This window comes from Marmota monax, unplaced genomic scaffold, assembly GCF_021218885.2.
Source record: "Marmota monax isolate L192 unplaced genomic scaffold, Marmota_monax_Labrador192_F-V1.1 WCK01_AAM20220418_F8-fsc00053, whole genome shotgun sequence".
NCBI classification, from domain to species: Eukaryota; Metazoa; Chordata; class Mammalia; order Rodentia; family Sciuridae; genus Marmota; species Marmota monax.
In genome coordinates, this window is record NW_026693153.1 from 6,124,655 (window position 1) to 6,150,968 (window position 26,314).

Here is a 26,314-nt window from a genome sequence, read left to right on the forward strand (position 1 = left end):
ATGAATTTTGGACAACACATTCAGGGGGAAGAAAGTCTTCTGTGAACCAATAAATTTGACAGTTTCCTAGGCTGAATAGATTTCTTTTTATAGAAGTTAGTATTTCTAACATGATGTCAAGTTATGTGTCTTTAAAATGAGAATATACTTTTCTGAATTTATTAGTTCAGTGAATACTTTTTTGGGGGAAGGTACCAGGGATTGAACCCAGGGGCGCTTAACTACATCCCTAGTCCTTTTTGATATTTTATTTAGAGACATCAGTCACTGAGTTCCTTAGGGCTTCGCTACGTTGCTAAAGATGGCTTTGAACTTGTGATCCTCCTGCCTCAACCTCCCGAGTCACTGGGATTACAGGTGTGAGCCACCACACCTGGCTCAGTGAGTGAGAGTGTGTGTGTGTGTGTGTGTGTATTAAACCCAGGCCTTAAGTTTGCTAAGTAAGCCCTCTACCACTGGGCTAAATTCCCAAGCGCTTTTTATTTTTAATTTGTATGGGGGATTGAATCCAGAGGTGCTCTACCATATCTCTGAGCTACATCCCCAGTCCTTTTATTTTTTATTTTGAGATAGGGTTTCACTGAGTTGCTAAGGGTCTCACTAAATCGATGAGGCTGGCCTCAAAACTTTGGATTCTATTGCCTCAGCTTCCCAAGTTGCTGGGATTATAGGCATATGCCCCTGGGTCTGGCTTTTTTTTTTTTTTTTTGAGACAGGGTCTGTAAGTTGCCCAGGCTGGCCTCCAACTTAATTTTTTTTTTTTTTTTTTTTTAGTTTTGAGTGGATACAATACCTTTGTTTTATTTTTACGTGGTGCTGAGGATCGAACCCAGTGCCTTACACATGCTAGGCAAGTGCTCTACCCCTGAGCCCCAGCCCTAGCCCCTAGCCTCCAACTTTGATTCTCCTGCCTAAGCCTCCTGAGTAGCTGGGATAACAGACGAGCCATCACACCCAGTGTTCAGTAAATGAATACTTTTTTTAAGAGTGGGATACAATATAGCTTAGGAAATACCGTTTGAATACTATCCACAAACTGAAAGTATAAGGAATTTGGCATAATTGGACATCTTAAAACTTTTCAGGATTATGCTATATACCTCTGTATCATTATTACCGGAAAATAAACTTTTATTTGATTTTTTTGGGTATGAGAGGGATAGGTTTCTGCCACAAGATTGTACAAACATGTTCCTGTGTAAGTAGCATAACTACTAGCTCTGCCATTTACTTAGTATGACTTGGGATTAGTTACATACTGTTAGGGCTTCGTTCTTCTCTTCAGTAGAATGGTTATCAGTTGTTCCTGCCCTATAAGGACATTGGGTTTGTGTCTGTGAATGTATATAAAGTCTTTCCTGCTTGCCCAATCACTCTACCCTAGCCTTTTGAGTTGAAAGTTGAAATTCAGAACAGGCTTTTGTCAGTCACTTGTATACAATCAACTTTTGTTACTTATGCTGCTGTTATTTCATATACCCCTAAAATCTCATAACTTTCAAAAACTAAAGATTTCTTTTGGGAGCTGAAGTTGTAGCTCAGTGGTAGAGCACTTGCCTAGCACACGTAAGGCACTGGGTTTAATCCTCAGCACCACATAAAAAAATAAACTAAATAAAGATTTTTAAAAAATTTTAAAAGATTCCTTTTACATTCTCACTATATAAGTTTTTTCTTTTTTAGTTGTAGATGGACACAATACCTTTTATTTATTTATTTTTATGAGGTGCTAAGGATTGAACCCAGTGCCTCCCAGGAAAGTGCTCTGTCACTGAGCCACAGCCCCAGTCCTTACTATATTTTGATTGTAGTCCTGTTCCAGGCTGCAGATTGACCCACGCCCCCCTTTGTCTCTCTGTGACATAGGTTAAGGAACAGCATCCTGCTAGGACATCATCCTAGTTTTTGAGAAAGGGGACAAAGATCAGGGAAGTGATGAGAAATACTAAGTCCTCTTAAAGCTTCTGTTCAGATATGGCACACATCATATCACTTCACATTCCACTGGCTAAAAACCAAATGCGTGGTCAAATCTGATGTCAGTGGGATGGAGAAGTATTATACTTGAGCTGCATGAAATTGTTTCTGTAGGTCAAAAACAGTTGAATATTTCACATATAGTCATGTATTGATTTACAACAGGGTTAAATTCTTGAGAATTGAGGAATTCATTGTTAGGCAATTTCTTGGTTGTATGAACATCACAGAATGTACTTACGAATCTAGATGGTATATCCTATGGCATACCTAGTGCCGCAGTCTGGCTGGGCACAATCAGGAGCCACTTGTCAAAAGAAACTAACTTTATTTTTAGAACCACACAGGACAAACAAAATAGTCTCTCAGGAAAAACCCTCAGAGCCTCAACTGCCACCACCGGCTTTCCCCAAGCCTCTCTCTCCCACACAAGCTTCTCTCCACCTCCCACAATCCTCCTGCTCTTGAGGCCGATTGGCTGGGTCACGTGGGCGGAGCCAAAAAAGTCCCCCAATGAGCAGCTCCGTGGTCTGAAAGGGCAGGGAAACAGTCCAATGAGCATCACCGCAGAGGAGCCAATCAGCTAGATGTTGCTGGGGCCGAGGAGCCAATCAGCTAGATGTTGCTGGGGCTGCTGTGAGCCAATCATCAGCCAGCAGCTGGAAGTTTGCTGGCAGCTGGAAGTTTGCTGGGGCCCCTTTGGCTGTGGCTCTCAACATCTCCCCCTCTCTGTTTAAACAACAAGCATGTGGCTTAGGGACCATGCCTGTTAGGCAGTCCAATTCAACATATGGTCCTTACCCATCATCGGATGAACTGACCTCTAGGCGTCAGCCTCCTGTCTTAGGTTGGTACCACTGCAATTGGATCATACCCGTCACTGACTACCGGTCCAGCATACAGCCATACTTGTGGATAGGCCTTTGCACCTGTGGGGGGGTGAGGTTCTTTGCCTCACCTCTGTTGGCCCCCAAATTTTAGACCATCACTAGTAGAGGAGGATGCAAAATGCCATGACATTAAGCCAAATGAGGGCTCCTTTGAAAAATTGTACCACCGGTGACACCATCAGCAAAAATACTCCAGCACTACCACAATTTGCTGTACCAACAGATAGTTCACAATGCATACAGGTGAGCTCACAATGTGTCCAGGCAAGTTCTGCAAGCAGTTCAGTGATGGCTATTGTAGAAGCTGTAGATTGGTTTTATCTTTGACTTCACCAGCACTGGGATGAAGATAGGAATTCTGGCAATAATGGCTAAAGAAAAAATTATGTAACACTACAGAAGGCACTAAAAGAAAACAATTTTCTTAACAATTTACATTATCTTTAAGAGAATTATTAAATATAATGAAAAGGAAAGGTAAAAGTAAACAAACAGATCTGTTAACCTTCTTTTTTGTTTACATATTAAAACAATCCTCAACAGTTGTTTACCCAATTTAAATTAAACCATATAAATCACGTGAAAAAAAATATTTGGATCCATTTTATCATGAGCGCTCATCATATATGATATATGGACATACGTACATTCAAACATATAACACAAAACACAAGTGTGCACACATAATATAATACATACAACACATAACATTATAGTAAAGGCCTTATAACTTTTTACAGGTGAAATCTCCATTGCAATGTTTAAAAACTCTATAGTCAAAAAATAGAACTGATCAGCAAAACATTAACCTAGGTCTGTATGAGCTCAAAAAACAAAATAGAACTTCATGATATGGCAAAGGGCAATAATAAAATAGATATTGAAAAAAGCATCCTGGTTCTGTTGCAGATGTAAGAATAGCCAAACTGGAGTTTTGGATATCAGTTGTTATGGATTTGAGCCAAATCATCTTCTTTTTGGTCTGTAGAAATCGCTTTAGTTAATCTTTCTGGAATCCAAATCGGCTGCTGTTCTCCCTGTGGAAACACATAAACAGACCCCCGACTCCAGACAATCACTGGGTCAGGACCTTGGTTAATCTCTCTGGAATCCAAATCGGCTGCTGTTCTCCCTGTGGAAACACACAAACAGACCCTCGACTCCAGACAATTACTGGGTCAGGACCTTTCCATTGTCCTGTTAGAATATCCTTCCAAAGTACCTTGGGCTTATGTACATTTTTTGGACACATATGCCTTTCCGCAGCACTAAGTCCTGATGAATCCAAATTTAAAAAGTTTAGAGTAAAAAGGGTTATTTTAAGTTTATCTTTGGGGAATATATACCCCTTCCCAATTCCTTCTTTTTGCTTTAATAAGTACATTTTAATAGTTTGATGAGCTCTTTCAACTATGCCTTGTCCCTGTGGATTGTATGGGATTCCTGTTATATGAGTAATGCCAAATGTTGAGCAAAATTGTTTAAAAGAGGTAGAAGTATAACCAGGGGCATTATCTGTTTTTAACTGTTTTGGAACACCCACAGTGGCAAAATTTTGTAAGCAATGAGCTATAACATCTTTAGTTTTTTCTCCGGCATGAAGGGAGCCCATCAAAAATCCAGAAGAAGTATCAACGGTAACATGCAAATATTTTAATTTTCCAAATTCTGGCAAGTGTGTGACGTCCATCTGCCAAATATGGTTAGGTATCAATCCTCTAGGATTGACTCCAAGATTAACTTGTGGTAAAAAGGTCACACAATTTTGACATTGTTTTATTATTTGTCTAGCTTGTTCCTTAGTTATTTTAAAACGCTTTTGTAAAGTATTAGCATTGACATGGAACTTTTTATGAAAATTTATAGCTTCTTCTAGTGTAGAGAAAATATGTATGTCATGTGTAGTTTTATCTGCTAAATCATTGCCCAAACTAAGGGCTCCAGGCAATCCTGTATGTGCCCTGATATGTCCTATAAAGAATGGATCTTTTCTGTCCCAGATTAGACTTTGTATAGTGGAAAGCAAAGAGAAAAGAGTAGAAGAAGGGGAAATCCTACCAGCATCTTCAAGAGATACTATAGCATTAACTACATACTGATTATCAGAAAATAAATTAAATACAGAATCTTTAAACATCACAAAAGCTTGTAAAACTGCATTAAGCTCTACCTTTTGAGCTGATTGTTTGGGTACTAAAAATGTAAAAGTTTGATCAGGGGTAACTACTGCTGCTGTACCATTATTTGACCCATCAGTGAATATATTTGGAGCATTCATGATAGGTGTTTTTCTTGTCATTTTTGGAAAAATTACAGGATGCAATGACCAAAAAGACAATAAAGGATTAGATGGTAAGTGGTTATCAAATGAAACATTAGATTTACACATGATTATTGCCCAAGTATTTAACTCATTAGCTAACTCATCAATTTGATTCATAGTATATGGAGTAATAATTTTATTGGGAGAAATTCCAAACACTCCCTTTGCTGCTTTTATTCCTTTGAGTATTAATTGTCCTACAGCCTCAGGATACCTAGTAAGAATAGTGTTAGGAGAATAAGATAAATGTATCCATAATAATGGACCTTCTTGCCAAAATACTCCTGTAGGAATATTTTTTGTTGGTAGTACAATAAATAATAAAGGCAAACTTATATCAATTCTATCCAAATGCATATTTTCCATATATGTTTCAATGATTTTTAATGCCTTTCTTGCTTCAGGCGTTAACATTCGGGGTGAATTTGGATCTGATGGACCTTTTAGGATATCAAATAAAGGTCCCAACTCTCCTGTTGGTATACCTAAATAAGGCCTTATCCAATTTATGTCTCCTAATAACTTTTGAAAGTCATTAAGTGATTTGAGTTGATCTACTCGTATTTGAATTTTTGGTGGACGGACCATGGTTGAGGATAATAGAACTCCTAAATAATTAATTGGAAAATTTAATTGTACTTTATCTATTGCTATCTCTAGATTATAATTTTTTAATAAGTTTGTAAGTGTGGCATAACATTCTAGCAATGTGTTTTTATCTTTGTGTGCTAATAATACATCATCCATATAGTGAAATATTTGTAGTTCAGGATTTTGATTTCTAAGTGGCTGGATTACTTTGTTAACATAAATTTGACACATAGTTGGGCTGTTAGCCATCCCTTGAGGGAGTACTTTCCATTCATATCTCTGATCAGGACCTTCATGATTCAGTGCAGGGATAGTAAATGCAAAACGTGGACTATCCTCAGGATGAATTGGAATTGAAAAAAAACAATCTTTAATATCTATAACTAAAACATACCAGGTTTTTGGCAAAGCAGACAACTGAGGAATCCCTGATTGAGCAGGTCCCATAATAACCATCTCATTATTAATGGCTCTTAAATCTTGCAATAATCTCCATTTACCAGATTTCTTTTTGATGACAAAAATGGGAGTATTATGGGGAGATACAGAAGGTTGTATATGTCCTTCTGCTAATTGTTGTTTGACCAGGTCATGGGCTGCTTGTATCTTTTCTTTAGTCAGGGGCCACTGAGGAACCCATACTGGTCTTTCTGATTTCCAAGTAATTTTTATTGTCTCAGTGGCCCTTTCTGAAAATCCAACCCATGTCTGTCTGTTCCTTGATCTATTTGTATTGGTGCTGCTATACCTTGTTCTTGTTTTTCTAATCTTTTTCCTTTCCTAAAACCTTGTCTAGTCATAATAGTGGGTGCATTTTGGTTGATGTTATTTGTTAATGTCAAACCTAATTGATCTAGGACATCTCGTCCCCATAAATTTACGGGAAGATGATCCAATACATATGGCTGTATAGTTCCTTCACATCCTTCAGGATCCTTCCAATCTAATACCATTGCACTTCTATGGGGATTAGTCGCCACTCCTAGGCCTCGAAGCGTTTGAGTGGCTTGTTGTAATGGCCAATGTTTTGGCCATTCTTGACGAGAGATGATGCTAAGGTCTGCACCTGTATCCAGTAGCCCATTAAATTCATGTCCTTGAATATTTAGTTTTAGCATGGGGCGAGAATCTAAATTTAAAGAAAGCATAGCCCAATCTACACCTGTGGAGCCTAATCCTTGGAACCTCTTTCTACAGTACGACTGGAAAATTTATCATGTAGGCTGGGTATTATTAGTAACTGTGCTATTCTATCTCCTGGTGAAATTACTGATATACCCTTTGGAGAACTGGCTATAATTTTTATTTCACCTTCATAATCGGGATCAATTACCCCAGGACTTATCATAAGTCCTTTTAGAGTAGAAGAGCTGCGTCCCAATAATAAGCCTACTGTTCCTTTGGGAAGAGGTCCTTTCACCCCTGTGGGAATGATTTGAACTCCCATCTCTGGAGTTAGTACTGCTCTGGCGGAGGCGCAGATGTCCAACCCTGCGCTCCCTCTGGTTTGTCTGATGAGGGATCTGATGGACAATGTGTCCTGGGCACTACCCTGATGGGGTTGCTGGGTTCCTCCAGTGCTCCGTATATTTGTGGTTTTGGGCCCCGGAGCATTGGGGCCCCCTGTCCATTTTTTGGCAATGGAGCCCAATGCCTTTCTCCACGATATCGTGGATAAACACCTGGTCCTTGTTCGTTTTTTGATAATGGAGTACCCTCTATGGTGGTTTGAGAACGGCATTGGGCTCCATATTATAATCTTATGTGGATCAAAGTTGATTGAAACCTTTTTATAAAATTTGGTAGTAGGGATTGAACCCAGCAGTGTTTAACTACTGAGCTACAACCCCAACTCTGTTTTTTATTTTGGGACCTGGTCTTGTTAAGTTGCCTGGGACCTTGCTAAGTTGATGAGGCTGGCCTTGAACTTGTGGTCTTCCTGTTTCAGTCTCCCAAGTCACTGGAATTATAGGCATGCACCACCACACACCCACCTCTGAAACATCCTTATGCAGTTTATGACTGTAGTTTTTGTCACATGGATGCATTGTAATGCATATGGAGTTGAGTATGGTGATATAATTATCTTATGGTGGAGGAAGTGAATAAGAATAAAAAACAAACCTCATGGAAGTCACTATCATTTATATCTATTTACTTTTGAAAAAAATCTAAAGAATTCCACATTCTTTATGGACATGAGTGTGTTTATACATGCAGTTGAACATACATAGTATACACAAATAATGATATATTCTTCAATTTTCAAAAAAAAACAGTATTAAATTTGACTTATTAATTTTTATTTTTATTGTAGGTATATTAAAGCAAGTCAAAGATTACATTAAACAGTGTAGCAAATGCCAGGAGAAACTAGATCGCTCCAGGCCAATATCAGATGCTTCAGAAATGTTGGAAGAATTGGGGTTAGACCTTGAATCTGGAGAAGAAAGTAATGAATCAGAAGATGACCTGAGCAACTTTACTTCACCTCCATCTACAGCCTCTAGGTCTTCAAAAAAGAAGCCAGTTTCCAAACATGAACTTGTATTTGTAAGTGGTACTTTCCATTCAGCTTTAACATTTTTAACTGATGTATTACTGTTTGCAGTCTTGGTGAGTTTTATTTTTTAAACCACCGACACTGCTTGACTTGGCATTGATGTTGAAGATTTAACAGGTCTTTATGTCTGAGGTAGAGCTAATTAAATAAGACAAAATGGGTTATATACTATGTTGTTATATAAGCTACAAGTATATTAAAGATTGTCTTTTTATTCATTATAAATATTCTTGTTATTCTCCAGAATGAATTTAGTATCCTGTTGATTTGTTGTTAATTCCCCCACTTCACTTCCTTTCTTATGATAATATTGGCACAGGTAGACAGAATACTTTTTGGGAGCAATCTCTGGGTCATGCAGCAAGGTAAAAATTACCTAGCTCAGTTTTTGGTTGTAGTTTTCTGGGTTTTTGTTTGTTTTTTGCCTCATGAGTGTTATAAATCACCAAATTTCTGATAAGTAAGAAGAGGTAGCAAGAAGTGAGATATACATTTTTCTTAGGTTAAGTAGCATAAACATAGTAGAACATAGTGACACCTTTTTGTTTAAATATATAGGTAACAGAGAAAGAATATCAGCTTATTTTTTTCTTAGCTGTTAAAACAGTAAAAAGTACAGATGATTCCCATATACATATATGTATATGTAATAGCGTGTGTGTGTGTGTGTGTGTGTACGTGTGTATACACATATATATAGTGTTGTGTGTGTTTGTGTGTATAATATGAATAAAATACTACCCCCACCCTGCTCCGGTGCTGGGTGGCTAACCCAGGGCCTTCTACACATTAGGCAACCACGCTACCACTGAGCTATATTTTCATAATACACCTCTTGACATCATCTTATTTTGACAGGTTGATACCAAAGGAGTGGTAAAACGATCTTCTCCAAAACATTGCCAAGCTGTCTTAAAACAACTGAATGAACAGAGACTATCCAATCAGTTCTGTGATGTTACTTTGTTAATTGAAGGAGAAGAGTACAAAGCTCATAAATCTGTTTTGTCTGCTAATAGTGAATATTTTCGAGATCTTTTTATTGAGAAAGGTGCTGTTTCAAGTCATGAAGCTGTGGTGGATCTTTCTGGTAAGAATTTTGTAATTCCTTGATTTTTATTAATTAGTACATTCCAGAAGAGGGTTGTGTGTTTATCTGTGTGTCTTCCAAAAACAGGATTTATACTAAAGTAAAGGCCTATTTATAAAAGCAGACCCTAATCAACTGAAAAATTCCTTCTTTTTAGCAAGGGTTTTAAGATAGAATTAGGAGAAAAGCTTGTATTATCACTGCTTCTTAGTTCCGACAGTTGTACCAGAATTATTATTTCTTGGATTTCAACTGTTGAAAATAGTTTGGTGGGAAATCCACAACTGTATCAATATTATTACATTAAATGAATATGTTGCCTGTTTATATATATTTTGTGGGACATGTGACTGTACATAGAGTATTTCTGTAAGTCTAGTTTTTGCTTTTTAAGATTAATCACTAGGCCAGGCACAGTAGTGCATGCATATAATCCTAGTCACATGGAAGCTGAGATAGGAGGATCTCAAGTTCATGGCCAGCCTCAGCAACATAAGAAAACACTGTTGAAAAATAAAAAAGGGCCGGAGATGTAATTCAGTGGTAGAATATTCCTGGATTCAGTCCCCAAAAGATTAATCATCAGAATCATTAGGTTAAATTGTCAAATAGAAATAAAAATTTCAGATAAGGTTTTTTTGGTTATTTTTATTATTATTGTAAGTGAATAGTTCTCCTTTCTTTTGGCCTTGATAGAATATATATATTAGCTTATGAATCAACAGATGAATCTTTGGGAAGAATTAAAACAGGTAACCTCATTTGCACATTTCATCATAATATAAACTTGTTACAGTTTTTGTATTATTGGTTTCACTATTTTTGCCTTACATTTTTTTAAATCTCTCCTAGGAAGACAAATACAAACATTTTTTCTTAGCAGTAGCTTTATGATTGCATAAAGCAGAAGTTTTCGGTTAAGCATTTATTCTGTGCAAGCAATTAGCCTAAACTCAAGATTATATTCTAGATTTGGTGTCCTCCCTGCTCCCAGGGTTTGGTGACTCAAAGGAGAAAATATGCCCTTTGCTGAACTATCTGAATAATTTAGTTTTCTTTTTATGTATTGTTCAGCAAATGTAATATAAGTCTGTAACAGGTGAATTAGATACTATTTAAAAATATATTATCTACTTAATAAAGATATAAAATATATATAGACTATATAACGTGTACAGTATAATTTTATCTGTGGGTTTTTTTTTTTTTTTTGGTGTCGTTTTGGTACTGGGGATTGAACTCAGGGGCACTCAAAGACAGGGCTTCACTGAGTTGCATGGCGCTTCACTTTTGCTGAAGATGGCTTTGAACTCACGATCCTCTTGTCTCAACCTCCCAGGACACCGGGATCACAGGCGTGTGCCACCATGTCCAGCTATCTGTTTTTTAATATAGTTAAAGCTAGTTAATGTATTTGAATTTGTCACTGTTTTATGTTCTCTCCCACTCAAGACCATAAAGATATTTTCACATATTGGCTCTTTAAAAGTTTTATAGTTTTTCTTTCACTTTTTAACATCTAATCTATTTGGAATTCACTTTTGTTTGAGATAAGTGTTCATTTTTGCTGTATAAATCACTTGTCTGTGAACCATTTAGTGAAAACTTATTCCTGTACCATTCATTAGTCATGCACATTGTATTATAAAACATTTTTATGTTTGGGAATAATTCTAAATCCTCTGTTTTGTTCTTTGGTTTTCTCTTCCTGCACTGTTATTTGGTCTTAATTACTTTAGATATGTAGTAGTAAGAAAAGTCTCCCTTTTGGGGGGGGGGGGTACTGGGGATTGAATCCAAATGCACTTTACCACTGAACCATGTCCCCAGCCCTTTTTATTTTTAATTTTGAGACAGAGTCTCACCAAGTTGCTGAGGCTGGCCTTCAATTTGTGATCCTGTCACCTCAGTCTCCCAAGTTGCTGAGATTACAGGCATGCACCACAGTGCTTTGCTTCCCATCTGTTTTGTTCAGGTGGATCTTAGCAATTCATAACCCTTTGGTATTTCACATAAAGTGTAAAATCAGCTTGTTGATGTCCAGCAAAAAGAAAAGAATGAGTGTATTTTTATGGGGACATATAGAATTAGTAAAGTTTTAGAAATTTATCCATACAGGTGCTATATATTTTTTCTTAGATTTATTCCAAAGTATTTTATACCTTTTGGTTCTATTTTGATGTTTTCTTAAAACTGTATAATTTCCAATTTATTTTTGAATATAGCAGTTTTATATATGGTTCAATTTTGCTTGAAAAGTGTGCAATTTTTTTTTTTTTAGTTCAATACAGTATTCAATATATTGTGAATTAGGTCAACTTTGTTGATTTCTTTTCTTTTCTTTTTCTTTTTGGTATCAGGGACCTAAGCTAGGGGCACATTACCACTGAGCTACAGCCTCAGCCTTTTTTTTTTTTTTTCAATACCTTTATTTTATTTGTTTATTTTTTTATGTGGTGCCAGGGATCAAACCCAGTGCCTGACGCATGCTAGGCAAGCACTGTACCACTGATCCACAATCCTAGCCCCTCAGCCTTTTTTTAATATTTGATTTAGAGACAGGGTCTCGCTGAGTTGCTTAGGACTTTGCTAAGTTGCTGAGGCTGGCTTTAAACTTATGATCCTTTAGCCTCAGCCTCCTGAGCACCTGGGATTACAGGTGTGTGCCATCAAGCCCAACTTATCTAGTTTGTTTTGTTTTTTTAAATATTTTTTTAGTTTTTGATGGACTTTATTTTTTATTCATTTATATTTGGTGCTAAGAATTGAACCCTGTGCTTCACACATGCTAGGCAAGTGCTCTACCCCTGAGCCACAACCCCAGCCCACCAGTTTATCTAGTTTTATAAATCATGATCGTTAAGAATTTAAAATGGCTTTTGAAAGTAAATCCTTAAGCATATTATCATATATGCTTCATGTATATCATTATTATTTCATTCCTTAGAACCATTATAAGCAACCTATAGCCCATAGGCCAAAATCCTTTTCTCTCTTCATAAAGAAAGTGGTATTAGAACACAGCTATACCCATTGTATACATATGATTTTCCAGCTATGACATCAGGGCTGAGCATTTGTAACAGACACTTTGGCACTTTATGGCCTACAATATTTATTATTTGATTCTTTTCAGAACATTTTTTGCTGACTCCTGCCTTAGATCTTGCTTTTTATTTTTAGTTGTGGGAACATTTCATTATTTTTTTTGTACTGGAGATTGAACCCAGGGGTGCTTTACCACATCTTCAGTGCTTTTTATTTTTTATTTGGAGACAGGGTCTTACTAAGTTGCCCAGGCTGACCTTGAATTTGTGATCTTTCTACCTCAGCCTCCCTCAAATGGGATCACAAGGTATATACTACCATGCCCAATTTCAAAAGTTTCTAGGGGCTGGGGATGTGGCTCAAGCGGTAGCGCGCTCGCCTGGCATGCGTGCAGCCCTGTTCAATCCTCAGCACCACATACAAAAACAAAGATGTTGTGTCTGCCGAAAACTAAAAAATAAATATTAAAATTCTCAAAATTTTTTTTTCTATATGGGCTACTATTATTAGCATATAGCTGTACTTACTCGAGGTTAGGGAACAGGTTGGTTGAACCCTGCCTACTTGCCTACCTCTCCCCCCGCTTTTTTTAACCCTCTGTTCTCCAGCAGCTGTTTCTTGAATGAAATTTAAGGAACCCCCATGGTTCTAAGGAGTACAGTTTGAAAATGATTGCCTTACAGCATCTCTTGAGGTAGTAAGTCTACTATTTTCTGCATTGGGTATTAAGAGACTCAGCTCATAGAAGTGACTTAGTCAATGACTTAATAAGCAGCCAGAATAGATAGTGAGTCCAGGGGTAATTGCAGAACAAATGGCCATAATTACCTTTTATTATATTTTATATTGTCATAATTCTATATTATTTTTATAGAGTCGTGTAGTTATGATTGACTTTTTTGTCCCCTACCTTTCTTGTCTCATATAGGTTTTTGTAAGGCAAGCTTCCTTCCTTTGTTGGAATTTGCCTATACTTCTGTACTAAGTTTTGACTTCTGTAGCATGGCTGATGTGGCCATTTTAGCTCGTCATCTTTTCATGTCAGAAGTTTTAGAAATTTGTGAAAGTGTACATAAACTAATGGAAGAGAAGCAGTTAACAGTATACAAGAAGGGTGAAGTACAGACAGTTGCATCTACCCAGGACTTATCAGAACAAGGTGGAGATACAGCACCTCTAGTGGCTAGCAATGAAGGAACCACAACTACTTTATCTAATGAACTTGGGGATTGTGAAATTGTACTACTGGTAAATGGAGATTTGCCAGAAGCTGAGCAGAACGGAGGGCTAGTACGACAGCCTGAGCCCCAAGTTTCTTCTGCACCTGAATCTGCTCTGTCATCTATAGAATGTGTAACTGATTCCCATCCTAAAATGGAGTCTGTTGACTTAGTAACTAAAAACAACCAGTCAGAACTAGAAACTTCAGACATCAGAGAAGATGGCATGGTTTCTAATTTTCATCCTAAACTTTCAAAAGAGAATGTAATCAGTAGCTCTCAAGAGGACAATGATATGGGAAATGACTCATCAATTGAAGAAATCTGTGTTGATGACATTTTGAAACAGAGGCAAAACTTTGATCAACCTTTAAAAGATGAGGAAAATCTAGTTACACCAACAGAAAAGACAGACCCTGGACCTGATGATGATACTTATAGAAGCAGGCTTCGGCAGCGTTCTGTTAATGAAGGGGGGTATGTCCGACTTCACAAAGGCATTGAGAAAAAGCTACAGAAACGTAAAGCCATTCCCAAGTCAGCAGTTCAACAGGTATGATGTAAAAAGGGGTTGTCCTTTGTAGTGTTACCCTTAAGTTGAAAGTGTTCTAATGATGAACTTAAATCTATCATAAAAATAACTTGGGAGATAGGTACAAGACAGCAACTTAATGTTTGAAAAAACAGTATTAATGAGATAATATGAATTTGAAGTGTTTTGATCAGAAATTTATAACATGAATCTTGACCTTAGAAACCAAAACATGTATATTTACTTAGATTGATTTCTATTCCTTAACCAGGTAGCCCAGAAATTGGTTCAAAGAGGGAAAAAAATGAAACAGCCAAAAAGGGACTCTAAGGAGAATGCTGAAGAAGTGTCCCATAAATGCGGGGAATGTGGAATGGTTTTTCAGAGACGGTATGCCTTTATAATGCACACACTGAAACATGAAAGAGCTAGAGAATACAAATGTCCAGTAAGTATCTGAAAAGCTAACCAAAGATGGCTCTAAGCTCATGAATAGAATCCTCCTTACCTTACTTAATGCTTGGTTATTATTTCTACACTGGTACTCTCTCTATATATTTATCTCTTATTTATTTTTTTGGGGGGATACTGGGGATTGAATTCAGGGGTACTCCATCCCTGAGCCACATCCCCAGCCCTATTTTGTATATTTTTTTTAATTTTTAAATTTTTGGTTGTAGTTGGACACAATACCTTGATTTTATTTATTTCTATGTGTTGCCGAAGATTGAACCCATGGCCTCGCATGTGCTAGGCGAGTGCTCTGCCACTGAGCCACAACCCCAGTCCCCTATTTTGTATTTTATTTAAAGACAGGGTCTCACTAAGTTTCTTAGCACCTTGCTTTTGCTGGAGGCTGGCTTTGAATTTGTGATCCTGTTGCCTCAGCCTCCTGAGCCGCTGGGATTACAGATGTACACTACCGTGCCTGGTGCTGTCTTCTTTTTTTTTTTTTTTTTTTTTTTTAAAGAGAGAGTGAGAGAGATAGAGGTAGAGAGAGAGAGAGAATTTTTTAATATTTATTTTTTAGTATTTGGCGGACACAACATCTTTGTTTGTATGTGGTGCTGAGGATCGAACCCGGGCCGCACGCATGCCAGGCGAGCGCGCTACCGCTTGAGCCACATCCCAGCCCCATGGTGCTGTCTTCTCTTACATTGCTGTAAGGATCGTCTTCTGATTCATACATTTCATTTACACGCCCCCCCCCCCAAAAAAAAAAAAAATTCAGTGATTCACCTTTGATTCCACAATATAAGGGATTCATCAAGACAATAGTGAAAGAAAATCCCAGATGGAGCTATGTACCAAGCAATAGGGAACAGCCAGAGCAGGTTGAAATAGAACATAATGCTTTGACAAATTTCTAGTAAGTGATGATGTGTTCTATGGTGAAATTTTTTTTTTTTTTTTTTTTGGTACTGGTACTGGGAATTAAACCCACAGGCACTTTACCACTGAGCCACATCCCCAGCCCTTTTTACTTTTTATTTTTGAGAATGAGTCTCACTAAGTTGCTTGGGGCCTTGCTTGGTTGCTGAGGTTGGCTGAACTTCAATCCTCTTGCCTTAGTCTCCCAAGCTGCTGAGATTGCAAGTGTGCGCCACCATCTCTGGCTGGTGATGTGTTTTAAATTTCCTGCCAGTAGATAATTGGAAGAAGAGTTTGGTGATGATAAGGGCTGGGGTTGTAATTTTGTGTTGGAGTGCTTGCCTAGCCTGTAGGAGGCCCTTGGTTCAATCTCTAGTACAGGGGTAAGAAAAAAAAAAAAAAGGAAGAAAGGATCATAGAATATCAGGTAGCCCAACTTTAATAACATTTGCATCCTAATAAAACAAACTCATTAGATATAATTATAAACTCATTAGATATAATAGATTTAATGTGATATGACTATATTGTTGAATGTAGGGAAATGGATATAATGCACATACATAGAGAAATGAAGGAGAAAAATCAGTTTTAATTATGTGTGTTACTTAAGCTGCAAAATAAGCATTAAGAGAAAATGAGGGGAAAAGTTAACTCTAGAAGTAAAATGTGATGGAGATCATGGCCCAGGAGACCTGTTTTTTATATTTATTTATTTATCTCTTTGTTTTTGTGGTGCTGGGAATTGAACCCAGGGCCTTATTCATTCAAAGCAAGCACTCTACCAACTGAACTGTAGCCACAGCCCTTATTTATTTATTTATTTTTTATATATTTTTTTTAAGTTGTAGTTGGACACCTTTATTTTTATTTACTTATTTTTATGTGGTGCTAAGGATAGAACTCAGTGCCTTGCACATGCTAGGCAGGCAGTCTACCACTGAGCCACAACCTAAGCCCCCTTATTTATTTTTTTAAGAAAGAAAAGTTTTAGCGGGGCATGGTGGCGCAAGCCTGTAATCCTAGATGTTCGGGAGTCTGAGGCCGGTGGATTGCGAGTTCAAAGACAGCCTCAGCAGAAGTGAGGCACTAAGCAAATCAGAAAGACCCTGTTTCTAAATAAAGAAGGCTGGGTTTGCTGTCAGTGGTTTAGCGCCCCTAGGGTCAATCCCCAGCACCAAAATATATACATAAATAAATAGATGATAGATAGATAGATAGATAAGTTTTGAGCCGGGCATGGTGGTGCATGCCTGTAATCCCAGCAATTTAGGAAGTTGAGGCAGTAGGCTTGCAAGTTCCAGACCAACCTCAGCAACTTGGCAAGAAGACCTTGTGTCAAAACATAAAAAGGGCTGGTGATGTAGCTCAATGGTAAAGTACCTCTGGATTCCATCCCTAGTAAAAAAAAAAAAAAAAAAAAAAAAAAAGTTTTGGACTGGGTGTGTTTTTCAGTGGTAGAGTGCTTGCCTAGGCTGTGCAAGACCTGGGTTCTGTTTCCATTCCCACCCTCGCTAAAACAATTTTATGATCCCAGATACTTAAGAGGCTGAAGCAGTAGGATTGCAAGTTTGAGGCTAGGCTCAGCAACTTGATGAGACCCTATCTCAAAATAAAAAGGCCTGGGGATATAACTTTGTAATAAAGTGCCCCTGGATTTAATCCCCCATGCTTCCAATAAAAGAAAAAGTTTCATAGGTGATAAGGCTATATAACTTTGATTTTTACAAAAACAAAAATTTTCATGACTCCCCATCAACTGCAAGATAGAATTCAAGGACCATCACTGTCTTAATCTTTCTACTTTTTTCAGCCTCTATTTCTGCTCTATTACTGTTCATTCATATAGTGATGATATTCCATCTGTCTGTATTCTGCTATTTCTTTACTAACTTAAGCCCAGTCTTTCCTCATTTGCTCTGATAATTCCTTTATCTTAAATTCTGAATTTTTAAAGATACATATTTTGTGCTATAGTTAGATTTTAAACTTCCCCAAAGTAGGTCCTTAGTTATATGTGGATCTTTCATCATTATAATCTGGTACCTAGCATATTGTCTTTTGCCCAATATTTGTTTATAATTGAATGATTGTAATCAGAAATAGAAGGTTGAAATAAGTTGTTTTGTTTGATATTTTTTAATGGAAATATATTTAGACAGAATTTTTTTACTTTTTCTTTTAGTTATGTAAAAAACAGTTCCAGTACAGTGCCTCATTGCGAGCACACCTTATTCGACATACTAGAAAAGATGCACCAGCATCGTCATCATCCAATTCCACATCTAATGAAGCTTCAGGAACATCATCTGAGAAGGGCAGAACCAAACGAGAATTTATTTGTTCTATATGTGGAAGGACATTACCTAAATTATATTCTCTCCGAATACATATGTTAAAGCACACGGGTGTAAAGCCACATGCATGTCAGGTAAAGCCATGACATTTATTTTGTTATTTAAAGAATGCTGAAAATGAACTATGGTGATGAGTCTGGTCAATGTGTATTCTAGAGTCATTTTACTCTTGTAAAATGTCAGGAAAGATGTATATTTTCCTAAGTTGCCAAGATTAAGGGTGATTCCATATTGTATTCTGTAATTTATTCTTTAAAGTTATCATTTGAAAGAAATTCATTTAAGATGTTTATGAAATTTATTAGGATCTGGAGGATCTGCTGGGTGAGATTAGCCGATTCATCACCCTAATCATCCCTTAGCCCTATAGGACCAACCTGGACTAAAAAGGAGCTGATGACATGGGGCTGGGGCTGTAGCTAAGTGGCAAAGTGCTAGCCTAGCACATGTGAGGCACTGGATTCTATCCTTAGCACCACATAAAGTAATAAAAACAATACAATAAAGGCATGCTATTCACCTACAATCAATCAATCAAAAAAATGATGGCTTAAACAAATCTCCTTGGTTAGAAAAAGTTCTGCCCAAGATATTAATTCTTCCCTGTTGCTGAGGATTGAGGGCATCTAAATACCAAAATATGACTCCTAGATAGAAGAATCCCATGGTTAGTCAGCTTTGTGCCATTTGGAACAGTGAAAAGTTTCTAGTAACATTTGCTGTTTTGCATGTAAGCATGACCCATTATTTTTTATTATTGAATGATTTTTGAACCATTAAAATTTTCATTATTTCTTTTTTCTTAAGCTTTTTATTATATGAAAGCAGAGTACAAGAAAATGAAATGAACAGCTAGGGATGGTAGTACATTCCTGTAATCTCAGCAACTCTCGAGGCTGAGTCAGTAGGATCAAAAGTTCAAACCAGCCTGAGAAATTTGGCGAGACCCTGTCTCAAAATAAAAATTAAAAGAAAAAAGGACTTGGGATGGGTGTAGCTCAGTGTAAAGCACCCAGCATCGATATGCCTGGTACCAGTAAAATAAAATAAAAAGAAAATGAGGTGAATCCTCATGTACCCATCATCATACTTTATTATCAGCTCATGGTCAAGTCTGTTTTATTCATACTGTCACTCACTGTTCTTCTCCCTGCTACCCCAGTTACTTTGAATCCAAGTGCTAAGAATCATTTACAAATTTAAATATCAAGTATTAGTTGGGCCTCTTGTCTTCCATTGTAACACTACTCAAAATGTGTGACCACGGAAGAAAGGTACAGAATTAGAGAGTAAAGAGTATAGAAATGTATAGATATTTGACATTGTTTTGACATTTTTGTAATATTTTAACAAAAATGCCTCCCAAGTGGATTGGGGAAAGAAAAAATATTGGTTCTTCATCACAAAAAAAAAAAAAAAAGCATTAATTATTTTGTTTGGTATAGGAGGAAATGAAAGTATTATGTTTTTGTTGTTATTATTATTTGTTTAATTTTTTTTGTACTGGGAATTGAAGCCAGCAGCACTTAACCACTGAACCACATTCCCAGTCCTTTTTATTTTTTTTTTTTCATTTAGAGACTGGATCTCACTAAATTGCTTTAGAGCCCTGCTAAGTTGCTGAGAATAGCTTCGAACTCGCGATCCTCCTGCCTCAGCCTCCCGAGTTGCTGGGGTTACAGGTGTATGCCACTATGCCCCCAGTGAATGTATTGTTCTTTTTTTTTTTTAGATAGAAATGGACACAACACCTTTATTTATTTATTTATTTATTTATTTAATGTAGTGCTGAGGATTGAATCCAGAGCCTCACATATGCTAGGCAAAGTGCTCCACCACTAAGCTACAAACTCCAGCCCCGAATGTATTGTTCTTAATTAGACTTCCATGTTTCTTAAATTTAATGTATACTGTTTACCAATCTCACAAGGATAGCACAAAGTTTTTTGTACTTTTTTAAGCTCTCTAGTGGTCACACTGGAGATTTAAGAAAGATAACATCAATATTTATTAAATACTGAATCAGAAAAGGGCTGTATGAGCTAATGTCTTTGGCATTTGAGATTTCAACTTTCACTTTGTTATTTTGCTTATATTTTTAATTAAATTAAGATTTGACACATTGTATTAGTTTCTCTGTTATTCTTTAGAAACAGCACCTATCTCTTTTTTTGTTTTACTGACATGAACACTCCTATATTAGGTCTGTGGAAAGACTTTTATCTATAAACATGGTCTGAAATTACATCAGAGTCTCCATCAATCACAAAAGCAATTCCAGTGTGAACTATGTGTTAAGTCATTTGTTACCAAACGGAGTCTTCAAGAACATATGAGTATTCACACAGGTAATGAGAAATTTATATTAACATTGTTACATTATATATGTTTTAATTTGCTATTATATTGATTATGCCTTAATTGTACCAGGAATTAGATTGAGATACTGATGGTTGTATGTGTGCAGTTTTTTAAAATTTGGAAAATAAAGTTAAAAATATTTTCTTCAATCTAGTTACAAAGCTATCTTATGTGTGTAAAAATGATCATTGTTTTGGTGTAGAAAAATGTGTATTTAGTGTCAATGAAATGGTCATGCTTTTAAAAACCTAAGTGATAGACAGATGTAAATGTCAATATGGTAGATGGCTTATAATTTTATTAGAATTCTTAGTCTACATGTACTATAGAACCGCATGACGGTTCTGTAAATTTGAGAGGTAGTAGAGGTTTTGACAAACTTTTTATAAAATCCTTACCAAATCTTAATGGTTTCATGCCCCCCTTAATAAAACAACTTCTGAAATATGACATATATAGACTTGTGTTGAAGGAAGACCTGATTGTTGTATATGTGGCATGATTTTTTTTTTTTTTTTTTTTTAACAGGAGAGTCCAAGTACTTTTGCTCAGTTTGTGGAAAGTCTTTTCACAGGGGCTCTGGACTCAGCAAGCACCTAAAGAAACACCAACCAAAGCCTGAGGTTCGAGGCTATCATTGTACTCAGTAAGTATTTAATATATGAAGCATTCAATTAATTTTATTTTCTTTGTTATTTGGTTTGTTTGAAAGTTGTTTTCAAAAGAAAATATTCAAAGATAATATTAAACTATAATTTTGGTTTACTCTTGATTTTAATCAGTCTAAATGTTTCACTGATGTATGAATCATATATCATACAGACCACTCATTTTAGAGATTTTTTTTTATATGAACTACCTGGGGGTGAGACATAGGAAACAAAAGTTCATAGCCAACCAGAGTTACTTTCTAGGCAGTTTCTCTGAAATGCTGAGCATCCTGTTAGTTTCTCCTTCCTTCCCATTCTTTTTTCTTCTCCCTTTCTTTTCATTTTCCAAAGCTTGCTGAAATTTCTCTCTCTCTCTCTCTCTCTCTCTCTATTTTAATAATTGAAGTTAAATTCATATGAAATTACCCACTTTAAACTAGGGAGAGTTTAATACATTACAATGTTGTGCAAATATCACCACTAAATTACAGAATTCCTCCAATATTTAGCCAAATAGTTTACAACTCTGCCTTAGCTTTCGCTTCCTGATTGTACAGATCCCCAAGTTTAACCCAGAGGTCTTTTCAGGTCTTTTCTGAGCATGGGCTCAACCTAAGTAAGCATATGGACTTCTAGATACCCAGAAGAGATGAGAGATTTTCAGAGTTCATATTCCTCAAAACATCTCATTTCTATGCTTTCAATTTGTTTATTTCAACAAAAATGTTCTTCCTTACCAGAATTAGCAATGCTCCTGCCAAAACTTCCAAAGTAGTTGGCATCATAGGTTTATACCATCATGCCCTGCTACTTTTGATGGGTTTCTAAAGATCCCAGTAAAGCTGATTCTGATTGTTGATTGCACCTTAATTAGTCTTATTTTAAAATAATACATTTTTCATTACAAGTGGGAAAAAAATAACCAAAACTGGTTGAGTGAAGGGTAAAATCTAGAAGTCTCAGATTTAATGTAAACTGGTTTCAGATTGATTTGTACTTGATGTCTCTCAGGCTGCAAAATGATAAAGCAGAGACAGTGGTTTGAGCTTCACATCCTCAACTTCTACATTGTCAGCGTCCTTTTCTTGGTAGTTTCTACAAAATTCTTGAAGTTCACTGTTATTAGATCAAATTAAGTCACTGAGAAATCTCTCAATCACTATGGCCAAGGGAATGCTATGCTCTGGTTTACATAGGCCTGATTATTCTATCCCTAGGGTTAGGGGTGAAACCTACCTTCAACACATGGACAGAGAATAAAAGGGGTAAAAGCGGGGAACAGAAGTGGGAGGAGGAGAGACAGACAAATTCCTTCTTTAATAACTTTTGGGAACTCTATGTGATTCTTTCTCAAAATATGTAGTGCTCTAGAAATAAAAGAATTTAAACTTATGCATTCATGATATAAAATTGTAAAATTGGGGAATTCTTTTATGTTAAATTGAAATTATTTTGTGGAGTTCTTGGAAACTTAGGAATATACTAAATTTGTAGAAACTTCTTTTAAAGGATTAAGGTGATCCAATTGGGTAATTAAACTTTATTGCAGATGTGAGAAAAGTTTCTTTGAAGCAAGAGATCTTCGCCAGCATATGAACAAACATCTTGGTGTAAAGCCATTCCAGTGCCAATTTTGTGATAAGTGTTATAGTTGGAAGAAAGATTGGTATTCCCATGTGAAGTCTCATTCTGTCACTGAGCCTTACAGGTGGGTAAATTTGAAAAGGAACTGAAATTAATCGAGAAATACATGTATTTTGATTCTTAGGGCTTCCGGTGCTTTGGAAAAAGCAATTTAGGTCTTTTCCCTTATTTTAGATGTAATATATGTGGCAAAGAATTTTATGAAAAAGCTTTATTCAGAAGACATGTAAAGAAAGCCACCCATGGGAAAAAAGGGAGAGCAAAGCAAAACCTGGAACGAATATGTGAACAATGTGGAAGAAAATTCACTCAGCTGAGAGAATATAGGAGACACATGAACAACCATGAAGGTAACTATATGTGATACCATAGACATCTAAATAGAATAAAAGCCAATCCAGTAGTGATTCTTTCTATCTTTGAAGATTTATTCAAGTGACAGAGGTGATCCTGCACCTGAGAATATAATTACTTGAAAGCTGCTTCCTTATTGTAGGATTATAGGATTGCTGCAAAAGAAAAAATGAGATTTTGCACAGAAACTCAGGTTTTTTCTAGTAACTTCTATCCATGGAAACATTTTTAGTGAGATTATAGTGCAGAATCTTGCTTATTCTAAGGAAAACCATCAGGTGCTAAATAAAAGATTGCCATAGAGGGCTGGGATTATGTTTCAGTGGTAAGAGCGCTTGCCTATCATGTGTGAGGCACTAGGTTTGATTCTCAGCACCACATACAAATAAATAAAATAACAACAAAAAATGTATTTAAAAAAAAAGATTGCCATAGATGCCTGTAATTCCATCTACTTGGGATGTTGAGGGAGGAGGATTATAAATTTGAGGCCACCCTCGGTAATTTAGGGAGACCCTATCTCAAAATTAAAAGAAAAAGGAAGGAAGGAAAAATACTTAGGATGTAACTCAGTGGTGGTTCAAGATCAAAAGGCTTACTGACTACTGGACTTAAAAAAAATTATTTTCCAGGCAATTTTCTTGGGGTACTTGCTCCTCACCAAGCATAAACTTTTTTGTTTGTTTGTTACTAGGAGTTAAGCCATTTGAATGCTTAACATGTGGAGTAGCTTGGGCCGATGCCCGATCTCTGAAACGCCACGTCCGAACACATACTGGTGAAAGGCCTTATGTCTGTCCTGTGTGTAGCGAAGCCTACATAGATGCTAGAACACTTCGTAAACATATGACTAAATTCCACAGAGACTATGTGCCTTGCAAAATTATGCTGGAAAAAGACACCCTTCAGTTTCATAACCAAGGAACTCAAGTGGAACATGCAGTTAGCATTTTAACTGCAGACATGCAGGAACAAGAAAGTAGTGGTCCTCAAGAACTTGAGACTGTGGTGGTAACAGGAGAAACCATGGAAGTTCTTGAAGCTGTTGCAGCTACTGAAGAGTGTCCATCAGTATCTACGCTTTCTGACCAAAGTATTATGCAAGTGGTTAATTATGTGTTAGCACAACAGCAAGGACAGAAGCTATCTGAAGTTGCAGAAGCTATTCAAACTGTTGAAGTAGAGGTGGCACATATATCAGAAGCAGAATGAATATAGTAGTGACAAAAAAAGAGCATATTTATACTGAACTCACAGAACATTTGTTTACAATTTCATGTGACTATCCACTTAAGAGTTTATATATGTCAAGGCTCTGGGCTGTTGGTGACATTTCTAAACTCTTTGTCTGGCTAATGAGTTCATAGAAGTCCATTTACTGTAAAGAAATTGAAAACAAATCTATATGATGGTAGTAGTTTATCATGGTATGCCCTTTATGAATTAATGTTTATAAAAAACTGTACTAAATTTAAAGCTGTACAGTATCATTTGTATTTTGACATTATTATATATTTTGAGTTTATAAAAGGCTGCACCAGTTGGCTTTTCTTCTGTTTTATTCTGAAAATATAGGTTCTGTGATTTCAGTTGCCCTGTTTGTGAATTAAAAAGCCAATTCTAATATAAAGCATTTCAATAGGATGCTTAGGTGTATTACAGTTTTAAAATGCTTTAAGATCTGTGATTCTTGCTATTTATTTTAACCCCATGTCAGGGGTTCTTTATTCTGTTTTAAAGCACTTAATGAGTTACATGTTGTAATCAAGTTTGCACAATATATTTAAAGATATGGGAAACCCATAAATGAATAGCTAATTTTAATATGCCATTAAAATGCATGAAATGCCTTTTAAAGCCTTACTATACTACTATACTATCTCTTCAAGGCAGGTAATTGACAATGTGAAAAGAGTACTGTCAAAAATTGTTGATGGGCAATTTCTCCTTGATAATGTAGGAACATAAATAAAGACCAGAAAAAAAAAAAAAAAACAAAAACCCTCATTCTTTTGTTGAAGAATGAACAAGTTACGTTTCATATGTTTTTAACTTTTGCATCATGTTTGTTTCATTTTGTTGAAAAACTGAAGTTGAGAAGACAGCAATATAGACATCTACAGTGGTCCTGTGGATATCTCATAATTGTCAAGTAATTTTTGAATATTGAAAATTCTTCAATGTTGCCCTCTTCATAGTATACTACTTGAAAAAAATTAATGGATTATGGTCCTTCCAAATTGTTGAAAATATTTTGAAAAGTTACCTCAACACTAAATTAATTCATGTGTTTGATTTTTGAATTCCCACCTCTCTAAGCTATCCATCTTTCTGATTTTCAAAATGACCATAGGGGAAATGCCACATTTCTCTCTAGGAAACTACCATTCAAGCTATAATTGTTAAAATTAAGCTTTTAGGTATTAGAAGCTGTTATAAGGTATAAAATTAAGATATAAGCAAATTATATGTAAATCATTCCTAAAGCACAAGAAAAGAATGTGCCTTGATGTACATATATTATTAAGATGCTTATTTCAGTTTACTTTTAAAATGGCTTTAAGGATAAAGAATAACTGTGACAGCTGTGCATGCATTATACTTAGATATGTAATATTTGCATTTGCAAATTTTTCATTGTTTTGATAGCTGTGTGGCTGAGTTTTAAGAAGTGAATCAACATACAGTCCATATGTTACAATGGCTGCTTGTTTATCGTATCTTTCAGTTGGTGAAAAAGTGTTTCAATCGATTAAAATTTGGAATTGTGTCTTTTATGTTCCATTTTCACTATTGTTAATTAGATTTAGTTAATTGTATAAGATAATTAATGTATGTCATAAATATGTAAATAAAAGATGTTGACTCTTGCTTAACAGCATAAGGTTTGAAGTTGAGCTTGTCACTATTTCTAATCTATAAATCATAGGGTCATTTAATAAGTTAAAGAGTAAGAGAATCGAATACATTAAAAAATAACTAGGAACATCTAATACTTGTTACTCTTAAATATAATCTTACCAGAAAATTAAATGTAAGGCAAGTAACTGTCAACTTTGGATAATTTAATTTTGTAGAATTAGTTCAAGTGAAAAAATATATGAAGTTTCCAAAAATTCAGCAGTTTTAATGTCACCATGCAGGAAATTCCTTCTCCGTAGAAACTCATACTGCTTTGTTGTGATCAGATGACGTAAAAGAAACTGGATGGCTCCTGATCAGATTAGTGTTTTAAGAAACTCTTTTTTATCTACTTGTTACAGCTATTGCTGCTAAACAATTTGAATCACTACTGTTTTAATCACTGAATTGCATTTATTATCAGAAATTAAGTAATCCTTTA

At 36.1% G+C, this 26,314-nt stretch overlaps 1 protein-coding gene across 1 annotated transcript in view; it reads left to right on the forward strand.

Annotated features, from left to right (window-relative positions):
- Positions 1-25,855, forward strand: part of Zbtb11 (zinc finger and BTB domain containing 11) — a 31,763-nt gene extending 5,908 nt beyond the window's left edge. Inside the window, exons 2-11 of the mRNA XM_046455384.2 lie at positions 8,099-8,334; positions 9,203-9,434; positions 13,411-14,255; positions 14,506-14,682; positions 17,791-18,036; positions 20,166-20,310; positions 20,852-20,969; positions 22,523-22,681; positions 22,792-22,967; positions 23,666-25,855. Coding sequence (XP_046311340.1) covers positions 8,099-8,334; positions 9,203-9,434; positions 13,411-14,255; positions 14,506-14,682; positions 17,791-18,036; positions 20,166-20,310; positions 20,852-20,969; positions 22,523-22,681; positions 22,792-22,967; positions 23,666-24,183 — 2,852 coding nt within the window. The 3' untranslated portion in view covers positions 24,184-25,855. The remainder of the gene's footprint in view (positions 1-8,098; positions 8,335-9,202; positions 9,435-13,410; positions 14,256-14,505; positions 14,683-17,790; positions 18,037-20,165; positions 20,311-20,851; positions 20,970-22,522; positions 22,682-22,791; positions 22,968-23,665) is intronic.
- The last annotated feature ends 459 nt before the right edge of the window (positions 25,856-26,314 follow it).